Genomic DNA, 15,034 nt, shown 5'->3' with positions numbered 1-15,034 from the left:
GGGCAGCGCAGGCCGATAAATATTTAAACGCCAGCGTGACCCCTCGGCCGGCCCGAGCGCCGGGCCCTGGGGAAGGGCCGCCACAGCCCGCCCCGGCCCCGGCGCCTTCGCCTCAGAGCCGCCAGCCTGCCTCTCCCGGCGAGCGGGCGGGAAACGCCTGAGGCAGGAGCCGGTGACCCTGAGGAGCCCGCCCGAGCCGCGGCCACCCTCACCGGGCAGCGGAGCGGCCGCCGCCTTTGTGCTGCCGCCGCCGCCGCCGCTCTGTGGCGGAAAGTAGTCCCGTCCCTGCCGGTCCGGTGTTGCTTCGCGGTGCGCATCGCAGGCGGCGGAGGGGGTGAAGAGCGACAAGTAGTCCCGCTGGAATGCGACAGCCGCCCCCTCGCCGCGTCCCCTCACCCTGCCCGCCGGCGGGCACCTCGGGGGCCGCCGCCACCTCGCCCGCCTTCTCCCCTGCCAACGGCCCGGCTCGGTCCGGTCCCGCCGGGTTGCGGACCCCTCCGGGCTTTTGTCATCCGCGGGGCGGCCGGGCGTATGTGTGAGGCTGTCCCTGTGTGAGAAGCTGAGCGCGCCTTGCCCCCGCCCCTCCGCCCGCTCCCTCCCTGACGGGAGAGGTGCCGGGGAGCGGGGGGGGCGGGCGCTGCTCCGGGAGCCAGGAGCCGTCCGGGCGCGGCGCGGCGCGGCGCGGGGAGGCGGAGGCGAGGCCGAGGAGGAGGAGGAGGAGGAGGAGGAGGAGGAGGAGGACTGTATCCCTGCGCCTGTGCGCGCCCGGCGGAGGCGGAGGCCGGGCGAGCGAACGGAGGGGTGGATGGGGGAACGGCCGCGGCGGTTGCGGTGAAGCGGCGGCCGGCATGGAGGGTAGCGCTCGCTCCCGCGGCGGCGCGGCGGGGCAAGTGGCCTGCTAGGGACCGGCGAGGGGGGAATCTCCACGGCCGTCCTTCCCCGACTCTTCCCCCCAACCCCCCCAAGCCTTCCCCGCCACCTCCCCCGCCCGGCTGGAAGCATGAACTGGCAGCGGAGGTGCTGCTCCTCACCGCCGCCTCCCCGCCGGTGAGAGCGAGGAGGGAAGGAAGATGGGGGCCGTCCTGCGCAGCCTACTTGCCTGCAGTTTTTGTTCCCTGATGAGAGGTGAGCAAGACGGGGGCGGGGGGGGGGGGGGGGGAAAAAAAAAAAAAAGTTGCAGGGGTTGGTGGCGAGGGGCCATGTTTGGGCGTGCGGGAGGGGAGAGGCCTGGCTGCCGGCGGGGCGCGGGGCCCGGCGCGGGGGCAGCGCTCTCGCCCAGCCGCCGCCACGGCCTCCCCGGCTCCCCAGCAACTTCCCCGGGCCGGGCCGCGCTTGGGAGCAGCCCGCCCTGCTAGCCGGCCACCGGCCGCTTCTCTCGCTTCCCCATTGTTGTTTTCAAGTTTGTTTCTTGAAAAACCTCGAAGCGCAAGCCCCCCAAACCAGCACACGCCTCCCCCCGTCTCTCTCCGCACCCCCTAAGCTGGCCGTGGGCGGCGGGGCAGCGCTGGGACAGCAGCTCGGCCACGCCAGTGTCAGGCTGATACCGCTGTTAGTATAGCCGGGTTTCTCTCGTTTCCCCCCCCCCGAGAGTGGAGTTTTATCCTGCCGGGTGTGTGTGTGCGTGGGGGGAACCTCACGTATTCAGCGTGGGGGGGGGTGGTGGTGGTGGAAAGTGCCCGGGAACCGGTGTTTTCACTGAAACCCTCCTCGCAGCGAAGTGAGCGTGCGGAGTTGGCGAGAAGAGGAATGAATGCTCCTCTCAGCTGTGCTGGCTCTGCGCTGGACTTGGGAGAAGTTTGTGTTTCACTGGTGAACTGCCACGGATGTTCATACAGCTTTAAATCAGCAGTCGAGTGCCTTACAAGGGGACGTCACTTAAAGTAGCTGAGAATTTTTATTCCACTTCCCCTCCCCAACAAAATTTCTTGTCTTATAGGGTACAATTGGTAAGAAAACTGAGGATTTTTTTTTTTTTTTAATGCTGTAAACTTAACTACAGTAACTATTTCTGTGTGTTCAGTCTTCTGGGAAGAAATCACCTGTGGTGTTTGCATCCATCATTTTGCTGTTCACTTGTATTTTTTCATACTAGATGGGGGAAGAGGTTAATTGCTAACAGTTAATCAACCACACTTTCTAAATCAAAGTTCATCAGCACTAGTGTGTTTTGATGAAAGCTAGAGTAAAAGTGCTTTAGGTTGAAGTAACTGCTCAGTCTTCAGCTGCTCGTACTCTGGAAAACAAAAATTTTCCTCTCTTCCATACCCTTTTTCTTTTTTTTCCCCTTATGCATCTGTTTGCCATATTGTATCCTGTTTGGAAAGATACAAGTACACTTATTTAAATGGGCTGTGTAACATTTCATATTCCTATTGTCGTGGTTAAACCCCAATTTTCGAAAGTTAAGTTGGGTCTGGAGTATAGAGAGAAACTGTTTCCTGATTAGTTCATTTTATTAAGTAACGATCATACCTGTTCTTAATAAACCATTCGTTTGGCTCTAACTTGCTGTTCAACCTAGTTCAAATGACAGCACAGAAATCGCTGTCGCACGTCATGTCACATAATATTGTCACTGTAATTTCTTCAAATTAATCTCGAAATAGTGACGCGTGCTTTTGCAAGTTTTCTGTATACTTGATGATGCTTAATAAGACACTTTGAAGAAACACTTAGTTTATAAACCATCTGGACTGTCATTTGTTTTCTCGTCTCTCATCTTTGTCAATTTCCAAGGACATTCGAATCCGAACAGCATTTTTGTTTCTTCTGTGTTCATGGTTTCCTGCTGTTTGATCACCTCCTTGGAGTTGTAATCTTCTGTTTGTGACACGGTAGTAATTTTCTAATTATTACTTTAGGATAGAGATACAGCAGGAACAGCTGAACTCTGAAGAAACAAAAATCAAATTTTAATGCATGCATCCTCCCTAATAAACAGCATCTACGCAAGTAGAATTGGTTTGAAAAAGATGTGTTGAGTTCAGAAGAGGTGTCAGCAGTTCCTTAATGAGGCAGAGGCAGTGCCAGCATGAGTATGAATAAGTTTATACATGAAAGTAGAGGTGAAGTTATGAAGTTCACTATTTGGTTTGTGAATTCAGTGCTGTGAAGGATGCCAAGCCAACAGTGCTGGAGACTGAAATTCAGAAAATATAATAGTGTATATTTGTGGATTGCAGCATCCTCTCTGCTTACAGAACTAGCGTCCCTGTTCTCATTGACTTAAAGCAAACGGACAGAGGTTTACAACAACTGAACTGTGATCGTTAGTCTGAGGAAACTACAGTAGACTTGTTTTACTGATCTGGAAAGGAATAAAATCGGTAACCTGGTAGTGCAGTGCCCTGTAAACTAATAAGGACTTGAAGAAAAGCCAGGCTGTTACTAGCCAGAAATGGATGCACAGGGCAAGGCACCTTTCTTTCAAAGCTGTTGGAGGACTGCTGTGGTGACAACTTGCTGTGGAGGTTCTGTAGTTTAGGGTTGGCTTTTTTTTTTTTTTTTTTCATATTCTGGCTGATGGAAGGAGTCGCTTTCCCAAAACCTCTTGACCCTCATCACAGTCTGGTCTCTGTTCTCCTCTCTCGGGCCCCTGGTTTGATTTGGGGGATTGGGCTTCCTCCTCTCTGACCATTAAAAGTGCTTCTTGAAGCCGCTCCCTGAGGGTACGTATTGGGGAGTGGGTTAGAACTGCTTCATGGCAGCTTTGCTGTATTCTTCATGACAGCTGTGAAACCAATCAGGATCTTGTTAGATAATTGACAGTTGCAAAGAGGCAATACCAGTGGCATCACATCTGGCAGGGAGCTACAGAGAAGTGTGAAACGGAGGTTTCAACTTTTTAATAAGTGATAGAGAATTCTTCCTCTGCAAGTATTCATAGCTTACTTTTCTTCTAGAAGTAACTCTCCAGTCAGCATGCAATTGCTGATTTGGTTTGGTTTCAAGCCCTGATCATGCAGACAGTGCATAAAGCTCTTGTTTGAATAGGAATCTTATAAATGACGTTTGTTCAGACATACTGAATGTTGCAGTCCTCTGTGCTTAAGGTTAGTGAAGAAATGAAAATGCCCGTTTGGTAATGGGCATTTTAAAACTACTGTTTCCCTTTTAGGTGTTCAGAAGGGGGTTTGTTTTAATCTATTGTTATTGTTTTAATATTGTTACTGTTTTAATTGGTTTTAATCTGTTGTTACTTGCTTTTGATAAACAGATTGCCTTTGCTTTTTTGTATCTTTGTAGACAGACTTGTTTGCATGTAGTTTAGGAGAGCTTAATGTTCAAGACTTGCTAAGCTGTGACTGGAGGTGTTTGCACCTATTTTTCTGGTAGGAGTCAGAGAAGGGGACAAGGAATAGGCTTTTTTCTTCTGGGGCACTCAGGTTGGAGATAAAATGTGACATTTGCAGCTGGAGCTATGTTTTTGCCTTCAGGCAAAGGGTCTCTTCACTGGGGACTGTAGAATACTTAAGTTTTGACAAGGAAACATGGAAATATCTTTTTTTTTTTTTTTTTTTTTTGTAATCATCATGGTCTATTTCTTCACCCAAGCTTGAATCAGCTGTATTTGAGTGATGTTTTTTCATTGTATGATTCCTCAGAAATTCGTGCGCCTTTGTCTGCCGTGATTTCCAATGTATTTTCCTCTTTCATCTCTCCATAGAACAGTCTAAAATTAGCATGATCTAAGGTGTTACAAAATCCACCATTACTTTAATAGTTTTTGCAATTGCATCTCTGTGATATAGTTCACTTATCAGATTGCTTTAGCTTTTCTTTAAAACTGAAAAATTAGGACTTAGCAAGTTTGATGGAATTTTTTGCTGTGTCTTGGAGGTAAGGTGAAGTAGCATTTTTGGCAAGGTGCACTGCAGATATGGGGAAGTTCTGGGTATATGGGTGAAGCTGTGTATATCTGTTCAGAGGTGTATGCAGATGATGGGCTTCTTGCATCCTTCAGTGGGAGTTTATATAAAGATACTCAGGTGAAAAGCTTTGTTCGTGTTTCTTACCAATACCGGTTAGAAGGGCATTATCCATACTCATGTTTCCTTTTTCCCCTAGTGAATTGATCACATCTGCGTTCCCCAAGTTCTAGGTAATGGATTTGGCTAGAAGCTGTAGAGGGGCTTTTTTTGCAGGAAGATAGATCTGGAGCATAGGAACCTTTTAAACTCTGTCTTTGGGAGCTGGAGAAATCTGATTCCTTTGGACATCTGTAATCCACCTTTATGATGATGTCGCATCTCAAAAATGCCAGCTTCAAAAATATCTGCTGCAGTGCACGTAATATGGGATTTACTTTTTAGTTCAAATCAAGTAGAGCAAAGATAATTTTCTTTTTTTTCCTTCTGAGGGAGTGGGGTAGGGGAAGAAAACAGCAAGAAACAGGTCTCAGTTTCTGATCTGCCACCATTCATCTACTCTGGCAGCCAGTCTGCAGACTTAAACACTATATTCTTTGTCCCCAGCATATTTAACAGTATTAATTTCCTATGAAATGCTAAATACTTGGGTTGCTTTGCTGGTGGCTTCTTCAAAAGAGTCCACTTCCTTGTACTGTAGGGAGGAGTATGCGTTATTGTTGAGTGGCACCAGAAATGCAATTGTTACTAAAGCTTTGTTCCATGCTCCTGCTTCTGGCTGAGCCGGTGGCTCTGCTGTGCCTGGGAGGGTGCTCAGCTTCTCTCCCGGTTCTCCTGCTGGAGAACCCTCATGCTTCAGCCCACTCATCTGAGACAGATTTGGTTAGTAAACTATACGTGGCTGGTGAAATTCTTTGCTACCACCTACTTCTTTGATGGCACGTGGGGCCGTTCCTACTTTGAAGGCAGCTGTTGCCAGTGAAGCAGAATTTACATTAGTAAGGAATTTCCCACAGATGGACTTTTACTGGTAAGTGATATCAGTTGCTTAGAAAGACATGGGGGGGTGCAACTGCCTTGCAGACTTCAGGGACAGTCTGTTCATGTTCATATAAAGCAGTTGGCATCGCTCGCTTAAAAGTTGAGCCCTTGAACCTAAACGCTACAGCTCACCAAGGGTGACTTGATGTGTGGACATGAGGTTTAGGATGAGCACGCAGTGAGTACTTCCACTTCTTCTGTGCCAAGTGCTTTATAGTGATGGCTCTTCTAGAGGGTAATTGCTGTTTAGTGAAAGAAACACATTCTCTAATAATAACCTTTATTTTTTCAACTTATACCTCACTTGTGTAGTTTCAGAGTATGTACCACTTGCAGAGTTACAGAATACGCAGTGCTCTAAACAAAGAAGCTGTGTCATTATTTTGTGGTTGGAAGGGGAAAGCGTTGTATCTCTAATGGATTGCACATAAATGCTGGGTATTGGCACCCTAAATATTAAGTAACTTTTTGCTATTTATGTATTTGTCAGGCAGGCTGACATAGAGAGCCTTCATTAAGCTCTCTAGATATTCTTGTAGTTTATAAATATTTATGGCAAGAGATTCACAATGTGAACAGGCTTGATATTTGCTCCACGTGGACAGAACTTGGTCTGAACACAGTGATGGTGTTTGCAGGTAGAAATGAGCTTGTCGTCACTTCTCCTTTTCGATATGTTCTCCTGTGAAACGGTTATGAAAATAGGGTGGGTTTTTTGTCTCCTTGTGACTATCTTGCTACCGACCTTTCTATTTCAATGTAATTGGCACAGTCCCCCACCAATTTTGAAATGGAGTCAAACCTACTAGTCTATGAATAGAATGGGAATACTGTAATACCTTTTCCCATTTGATTTATAATACACTTTTAAGAACATACCATTCAAAGTGTAAGTTAAAAGAAGAAATGGTTTAGTTAGTAATACTTTGTTTCCTTTGCAAAATGTTCTAAACTATTTGGAGAAAGAAGCATGTCAGTTTAAAAGATGGAATGCTTTTTGAGCTTCATTATTTATACGGAGAGAACAATAAGGAAATGTTTTTAATATAAGCAGACATGGAAAATGGCAACATTCGTAAAGATTTTTTTAGTATCTTGTTACAGGATCACATTACCTAAATAGAATTACTCCCTCGTGATACAATCAATGTGGTAGAAATGGGATTATAGCTTTAATTCTGTTCATGAGGGCCATGTGTGAGCTCTTGATGTCAGATTTGAAAAGTAATCATATTTGAGACAGAAAATCTTAATCAACTAGCTATATAATTTTTCTTAATCAAAAATCGTTTGTTTTCCTTCTCTATGACACAGAAATGTAATTTTCTGCTTTATATTTTTCCTCTTACTCTTCCCCCCTGCCCTGATCTGTTCCCAGAGGAAAAACAGTTCGTATGGTTTTGTTTTTTGTTGTCGTTGTTTTTTGTTTTGTTTGGTTTGGGGGTTTTTGTTGTTGTTTTGTTTTAAACTGTTCATGCCTTCAGAACTCCTCAATAATAAGCATTCTCCTCTGTCCCTTGCCAGAGAGTTCAGGCTTCTAGAAGGTAGCTGCTGTGTTTGGTTGAATTCTTGAAGTTAAGGGTACGTGGAAGGTAACAGAAATGTAAGGTATTGTAGAATTTCAGACTTTTTTCCTTTGTTGTTCTGTCAAAGCAGTGAATAAAATTCTTGCTTGTACTCATACTATTAGTGTTAATTGAAATGTTAACACTTTGGAAATCCAAGAATCCTTTTGTCCACACATGGATTAATAGAGTAGGAATATTACGTATAATAGAAGAGTAGGAATTTGTAAACCTTGTAGTGACTCTTATTATGTCCATTTGGAAAATGCACTGGTGTTTTATTAACTAGAAGCTTAACTGAGGCTCAACAGTTAGCCTTTACTCTAGGTAATGGTAAAATTCGTAAGTAAAGTAATTCCAAGTTGGGTGGGTTTGTGTTTATGGGGTTTTTTGTTTGTTTTTCTTTTGGATTACCAGAAACGAGTCCTATTCAATATGAGAAAGATGAGATGGTTCACCTTTTTCAATGGATTCTGCATATGTGTGTTTTGTTTTTGTTTTGTTTTGTTTTTTTTCCAAGTGTCACTACATCTAATGTAAGCCTGTTGAAGATTTGACATTAATAGAGCTGGGATGTTAGTGTTTTTGAGAGTTAAAAAAATAAAATAAAATAAATCACATAGGTCCAACTGTGTTTCCAAAAAAAAAAAAAGCAATATGCAATAATTTTCAAAATTCTTGAAGTATGTGCACATCTTTCCTTACCCTTTAAAAACAGTCCCTAACTGTTCATTTGAACCGGAATTGTTAATTAATGTATTAATCTGTAGTAAACCTAATAGTCTTAAGAATTTGACTGTTTAAAGTGTAATTTTGGTTTGAGAACTTTTTTGTCCTTTAGCTGATGGAAGGTTGTTTTAAACTTGCACTGTGAGTATTTTCTTTCAATTTTCTTATAAAACTATTTTCTAGTTCAGTGTGAAAAACTTCAAGTTTTTGCAAAATTGTTGATACTGTCTTGTCAAAAGTATTTTACCTGCATGAGAAACAAAATCTGTGAAATTGTTTTACTAGTTGGAGGTATGGCTTATTTTATTCTCAATATTTGTTATGATGGATAAACTGACAAAGATGCTATTCACCAAGCTTGGTCTGGAAAGTATGCCACAAAGAAGTCATTGGATAGCTGATATGTTCTTTGTTGAAGAATTGCAGAGAAGTGGGGATGAAAATGTGATAAACCTTCAAGGCAGTACTGCTGCTTCCCCCATTCCCTCTGCCCTAAATTGGACCCACTATCATGTCCCAGCTGAGGGCTGTCACTAACTTTTGTAGTGTTCTTGTCAGTGCTGGCAACTTCTGTTTTATTCTGTCCTCCAGTTGGGGTTTTTTTTGTGCTAAATTCATGCTTTACAGCAACTTCCTGATAGTGCTTCAAAAATCTGAACAAACAAAAAACCCCAACCACAAAATAGAATAAAAAAATTAAGAAGGTGCTTTGATTTTTACCTGAGGAGACAAACTGACAGACTTAAATATTTGTTAAGTACTAGGCATGCCAGCTCAGATAAATTGCTGAAAGTCATCTAAGGGTAGCTCAGTGCCTATGAACTTCTTGTCAGTGTGGAAAAAGGGTTTCTTAGTTTGAAGGTAAACCAGTGTGCTGCTGCTCAGGGTGTGGATTTTTTTGGTCCACGTGGAACTATTAGCAATCTGGCTGAAACCCCTTAGCTCGGGCTATTCCCACATGGTGTCTGCCAGTATAACTAGGGTCCTCCAGCTATGGAGACAAGTGAGCTGGCAGGAGTGATTGAGGGCAAACACTCCCAGGCCATTCTTGACTGGATGTGCATCCCCAAATATGTGTGCTGTCCAGGCTGGAACACGTAATGAACTGCCATTGCTCCAGAGTAGCAACAAACTTTGGAGCATTCCTGTCTCAGCTTGCCAGGGTGTATAAGGTGTATCTTGCAGCCTTTAGCTTTCCTAGGCTTTGGGAAATAGGCTACCTGTGTCACAGCATCACGATGTTGTGTCTCGGTGCTCTAATTCAGTGGAGGGACTTAAGTAATGCAGTCTTTCAACAGCTTCATGGGGGATATGATAGAGGCTTTTGGTTTGTTTTCTTACTGGTAGAAGTGCTGTAGGAAATGATGATGCCAAAAGGTGTGAAGGGTAGTGTTTTGTTTCAGTGTGGTCAGGTCGTCTTATCTGTCATCATACAGCTTCAAGTTCGGATTGCAAAATATCCCTATTCAGATGTGGGACTCTAACTGGTACAGTATAGCCAAACAAGATTTGTTTTTCTGCATGAGCGAAGGTGCATGCTTGGGAGAACTGTCAGAAATGTACCTTGCAGACAGGAGATGCTTTGCAGCAGTCTGCAGGCATACTAACTTTTTCATTAAAGAGATTGTGTCGATTTAAACATGGGTGTTTCCAGTAGAACTAGGGAAGTGTTGCCAATGTGCATGGGACAGGTATGGCTTCATCTGCAGTGCTGTGTGTTATTCTGATAACTATTTGAGAAACTGGGACAATGTTGAAGGAAGGTTATGAGGACACCTGAGGAAATGGGAAGCGTAATGTTGAGGTCCTGCAGACGTTCGTATGGATCATGGTACTGCTTGGTCACGCAACCCTAGGAACCTTCCTGCTTTGCAGAGCCTGCTGCTGGCCCTGGAGAGTGTACTGTGCTGTTGCCACATCACTTTTATTTTCTTGCCACTTTGTGGCTCCCTCTTGTAAGCAGCAGGGTAATGGAAGAAGGTGGTAGTATTATATGGCAATGCAGCTGCAAGCAGATGCCTGACCAGGGAGCATAGCTCTTTGCTCATCCTAGGTTGTTGTCAGCAAGATAGATTCAGCATATAAAGTTACGAAGATGTCAACTGCTGAAGTAGTGTGTTTTATCTCCATGAGAGTGCATGGAAAGAACTTCAGAGTAGCAGAGTCAATGTTATGGAAAGATGGACAGAGGATCAGTGTGAGTGTGCTACCTAACACTGAGAAGAGACATGCTGTGATAATTTGGAAATCAGCTGCTAGCTCTATGGCTCTGTTGCCAACAGGATGATTTGACAGGCAATGCCTGCCATTCAGAAAGTTATTTGCCTGTGATACGCTGGAGTTCATAGTGTACCTCAGTCGCGTGTGCTTTTGCTGTACTCTGCCAGGTCTGTTGGCTTTTTATGCCTGCACCTGGTATTTCTATCCTTCCCTGTACTCCATTTTTTTTTTTTCCTCCTCTCATTCTCTTGCCTCCATCCTTCTAGCTCTTCAGAAAGAGAATTTTTTTCCTGTTATTCAGAAGGCTAAAGGATGACTTACTGCCTTCGTACCAGCTAGTCTTGCAGGATGTTTCAGTCTCCACAGCTCCTGTCTAGCCAAAAGCCTGCAAAACTAATGGTAGAAGCTTGGTGCAGAATCCAGGTGCCATTGTTGCTGCTTGGTGTCTTTGCTTTTGCACTGACGTGGTTACTCATCTCACTCACTGGCAAGCCTGACTGTTCTTTTCCTGTGACTTTTTGAGTTACCATCTGAACAGCCCTTGGATGTGGAATACACTTTAGGTTAGCTGAAAAGAGGAGAAAAGGTCCTTTCTGGCAGGCTTGGGCTGCCTCATGCTTGTTTACCAAAGTCCTGGTTGCCTGCTATGTCCTGCAAGTATATTTGTGAGAACAAGGAGGTTCAGAGAGAGTAGAACTCTGTTCACAGTGAAGGTAGAATGTGGGCTGCTAGTAAGTCAGTTCATTATTTTTCTTAAAAAAATTGTGTGGAATAAATCAGGAAGGGTGCTGTGATGGAGCACTTGGTACAAAATCCTGGCCTGCTGCTTGCTGTGCTGAAACACTTTTGTGTTTCCTGGTGATTTTTTAATTTGTTTGAAAATATAAACTATCTCTGTATAAGTTTCTTGAGGCTGGGGCCCTGGTTTTTGGGGAAGTTTATTTTCATTTGCAACTTGCCTCTCTTCTGATTTGGTACAAATCTCCCAGGCTTTTATTCCCAGTGCTACCTCAACCTTTTCCTTCTTGCTCCTCCAAACTGAGCAGCAAAACTGAAACATTCACAGATAACAAATATAGAGAATTCCTTATAAGCATAAGCAATGATGAAGAAATTTGAAACCTGGGAGTGAAGGGAGAGTCCTCACAACTGACGCTGCCAGAATCCTTGTGTCAGTCCAGAGAGTTTTTCTTATCTTCTTGTGTTGGCTCTCTGTAGAACATCTTGGGAATGGGGAGGATTGTATTGCATGCAAGGAGTTCTGCATATAGGATGTTTTTGAGGAGGTTGCAATTTATGCTCTTTGCTGGTTGTCTGTGCCCGTTTATCTGCTTTTTCTTCTCTTGGGGGCTGAATGTGGGTGCATGTCATCCCATCAAGGTGTCTGGCAAATCCTTCTTGCTTACAGTGCCTCATCCAGCACAGTGTGTATTTGCTTGGCACATCTCATCACCGCGTCTCTTCTTTTCCAGTCCTCATGTTTGCCATCCTCGTGGCAGTGTGCTTGGCAGTATCAGTTCACCTTTAGATGCTCAGAGTTATTTAGCAAGACTTTTAAAAGATGGGGATTTTTCTCTTCCCAGCTCAATGACATCTTCTTCCAGTGTAAACAATCCATAGGTTTCTTTACCAGTGGACTCCTGCATGGATATTTCTTTCCAATGTGAGCGGTTGCCCAGTATTACTGGCTGAGCCACACTGGGATTCTGGGGCAGGTTGCCACAACTTACGGTTGCCACCCCTAGTCTGGTGGGTCCTGTTCCTAAATTGGAGGTTCACAAACAACTGGTTCAACTAATTTGTCAAAGCTGATGCAGTTCTTCCTTTCAGTGGTGTGCTAGTACTTAGGTTTATCTGATTTTGTTCTGAACTGGTTCTGGATGATGGCTGGCTAAAAACTACTTTTTGGCAGGTGGAGGGGAGAGCATGGTAGCCTTCTGCTGGTTTAGCTCCCTGCATTGTCTTGCTGTGGTATGGGACAAGTGCTAGTGCCAGCGCAAAAGAGAGATTGGGAACCGACAGCTGAAAGTGGAGCCGGGGAGAAAGGATGTGGCTGCAGTCGCATCTTGAGCAGATCTAGCAGGCTGCCAGTGAAAGGGGGGAGAGCTGTTCCCCCTTCCAGCTCCCTGCTGCTTGCCTTATGTTAGTTTTGGAGTTTACTGGACCGCTGCTTGAGTTGATTCAACTCGCTAACCCAGTCAAACCTTTCACTGACGTAATGATTTGAATCAGCTTGGGGAGGGGCCCTTAATTAAGTGAGGGGGTAGAACAGCATTGGTGGGGGTTGGCTATGAGAAGAAAGGGTTTGGGGAAAATGAGATGATGCTAATTGCTTTAACCAGGCTAAATTCCATGTCAGTGAAAGAGTATGAGCATGTTGAAGGTAACACTGACCTAGTGGCACCCAGAGGCATCACGGATCATTGAAAGAGGAAAGGTGGCAAGTGGGAACTTGTGGAAAAGGCCTCTGGACTAGTTAAAGAAAAGTGGGAGAAATTCTGACAGCTAAAAACAGCCACATAAACACCAAAAAAATTGAAAAACATTTTTAGCTGGTAAAGTGATCATTTAATGTTGGTTCATCGCTTTGCATCCTGTGGGCTGCAGCATTTTTAAGCTAGTATCAGATGCTCACAAATCAGATGTACAAAGCAAGGCTTAAGTAAACAAGTGTTAGGGAAACCAGACATAAGTATCTTGGGTATTAGCTACGGAGAGAGACAAGAGCTGCAGCCAACAGAAATATTTGGTACAAGAACTGGAGCTTGGTGGTGAGGAGAAGGATGCTGGTGTAGAATTCTAGTTGTAGAGGTAGGGCAAAAAAGGCAGTGGCTGGATTTTAATATTGAATGTGGTAAGCATAGGGAAGGTGTTACGTGAATATCAGAGTTAAGAAGCAATTAGGCTCAGTGCCCCACTATCAGCTGGAGTTTCGTATGGTTTAAATTATTTTTGTTGCAGTTCAAATGTGTTAAACTTCAGGTTTTGTAACTTTTGTGTTCTCTAAGCAAATCTTTGTTCCTGCTGGTGGATACAAAAAAAGTTTATAACAAAGCATAGCTTTTACTCTGTCTTGGGTACTTTAATTAGAAGAATAAACTACATGTAGACCTCTCAGGTGAAAGAGGACATGGTAGTATTCACTACTGTTTCAGTTGTTGATTTCCAAGATGGGTGTTTTTTCTTTTACTTTTAAAAATGTGTACTTCTCTTCAATGTAATATTGTTTGTTGCAGTTAAATATGTGTTCTTATGATTTCTATAGGAAGAGAAATAGAAGCATATATAAAGAGTTCAGCTTTGACTACTTAAAAAAAAATCTGAGTTGTATCTCTTTGCCCCATTATAACTTAAACTGCGAGATAGTTGCCTAGCTTTGAAAGGAGTTTCTCTTGGACTTCTTCGCCTAGTCTATTAGTATAGTTTATAACTGCATTATTCAAGAAAGCCATCTTTTCAGTGTCCTGTGCTTCTTTTAAAGTGAGTTATATGGAGCAGGATGGGACCTTCTGCCACAATTTTCCTTCTAGCATTGCTGTTTGAGTCAAGTAAATGGCAAAGATGATGCTAGGTACTAACGCTGCCAACTTCAGTAATTGGGTTTTATAGGATATTGAAGCCTTAGCGTTTTCTGGGAAGGGTTGGAGGGAGTGGGGGAACAAACCTGTTTTTTATTATTTTGGTGATGCATGCTTCATTCCTGAATGTTGCAACAAATTGGAAAGCTTAATATCCTCATCTGCCAGCCCTGCGGAATGTTACAAGTTGCGGCTTTGAATCAATCTGCATGAAACTACACATCTTAAGTGTAGCTGTGTTTCTTCTGAGCTGTCATTCAAATAACTTGTATCATTCATGAAAAGGACGTTTTCTCCAGTCCTTCCTCAGCCAGCTCTGAGCTCCAGCAAGGAGTGAATAACCTATGCAATGCAAGTTGTGTTAGGCTCAGCAGTGCCTTCAGGCCTTGGTGATTACGCTTGACATGCCTGGTGTTCCAATTCAGTGCATGCTGTGTGCATGGGTACTCTTGCTCCGTGTTGCACATAATAATGGAACCTGTACTCATTTGTGTGTCGATTTACCTTTTTTCAAATGCTGGGCATACTGTCTTATTAAGAGAGAGCTCTGCCAGTTGGCTGCACACTTTCCTATGGTGCATTAGATGACATTGAGCTGGCTATTAACTAGATTTTTCAGGTTACAATTGTATGCAGGCTTTAAAAAGTAGAAGGTTTTATTGCATATCTATTTTTTACCACTTTCAGTTTACTGAATACTTTCTTCTGAAAAATGCAGTCATTATAAGCAACCTGCACTTCAAGAAGCTCTACTGTAATTAATTTTAGATCTTTAGGGGGTGGGAAATTATGCAAGGAAGGGAAGGAGATAGCAAGGTAATAAACCTACTTAATATAAGGATTCTGCTTTCTAATTTAAAGAAGTCTACCCCTTCTCTATGGAAATATAATCTCTAAACTGTATGTTTTGCTGCACAATAAAAACTTGTTTTCTGGAGGGGGGAATACAAATTTAGTTGTATTAAAAACAAGAAAGCTTCCCTCCTCCCCCACATTTCCATAACCTTCTATCTAAAGATTGTCATAAATCAGT

The 15,034-nt window shown here is 43.9% G+C and overlaps 1 protein-coding gene across 2 annotated transcripts in view; it reads left to right on the top strand.

Annotated features, from left to right (window-relative positions):
* The first annotated feature begins 740 nt into the window (after positions 1–740).
* The window catches only part of LRP6 (LDL receptor related protein 6), a 125,260-nt gene continuing 110,966 nt past the window's right edge, over positions 741–15,034 (top strand). The window contains exon 1 of one of the 2 annotated variants that reach the window (XM_052789669.1): positions 741–1,125. In XM_052789669.1, coding sequence (XP_052645629.1) covers positions 1,071–1,125 — 55 coding nt within the window. In that variant the 5' untranslated portion in view covers positions 741–1,070. The remainder of the gene's footprint in view (positions 1,126–15,034) is intronic. The other variant, XM_052789668.1, reaches the window with a different exon arrangement.

This window comes from Harpia harpyja, chromosome 6, assembly GCF_026419915.1.
Source record: "Harpia harpyja isolate bHarHar1 chromosome 6, bHarHar1 primary haplotype, whole genome shotgun sequence".
Taxonomy (NCBI): domain Eukaryota; kingdom Metazoa; phylum Chordata; class Aves; order Accipitriformes; family Accipitridae; genus Harpia; species Harpia harpyja.
The sequence above is the reverse complement of the archived record's forward strand: the minus strand, read 5'-3'. Positions and strand labels throughout refer to the sequence as shown.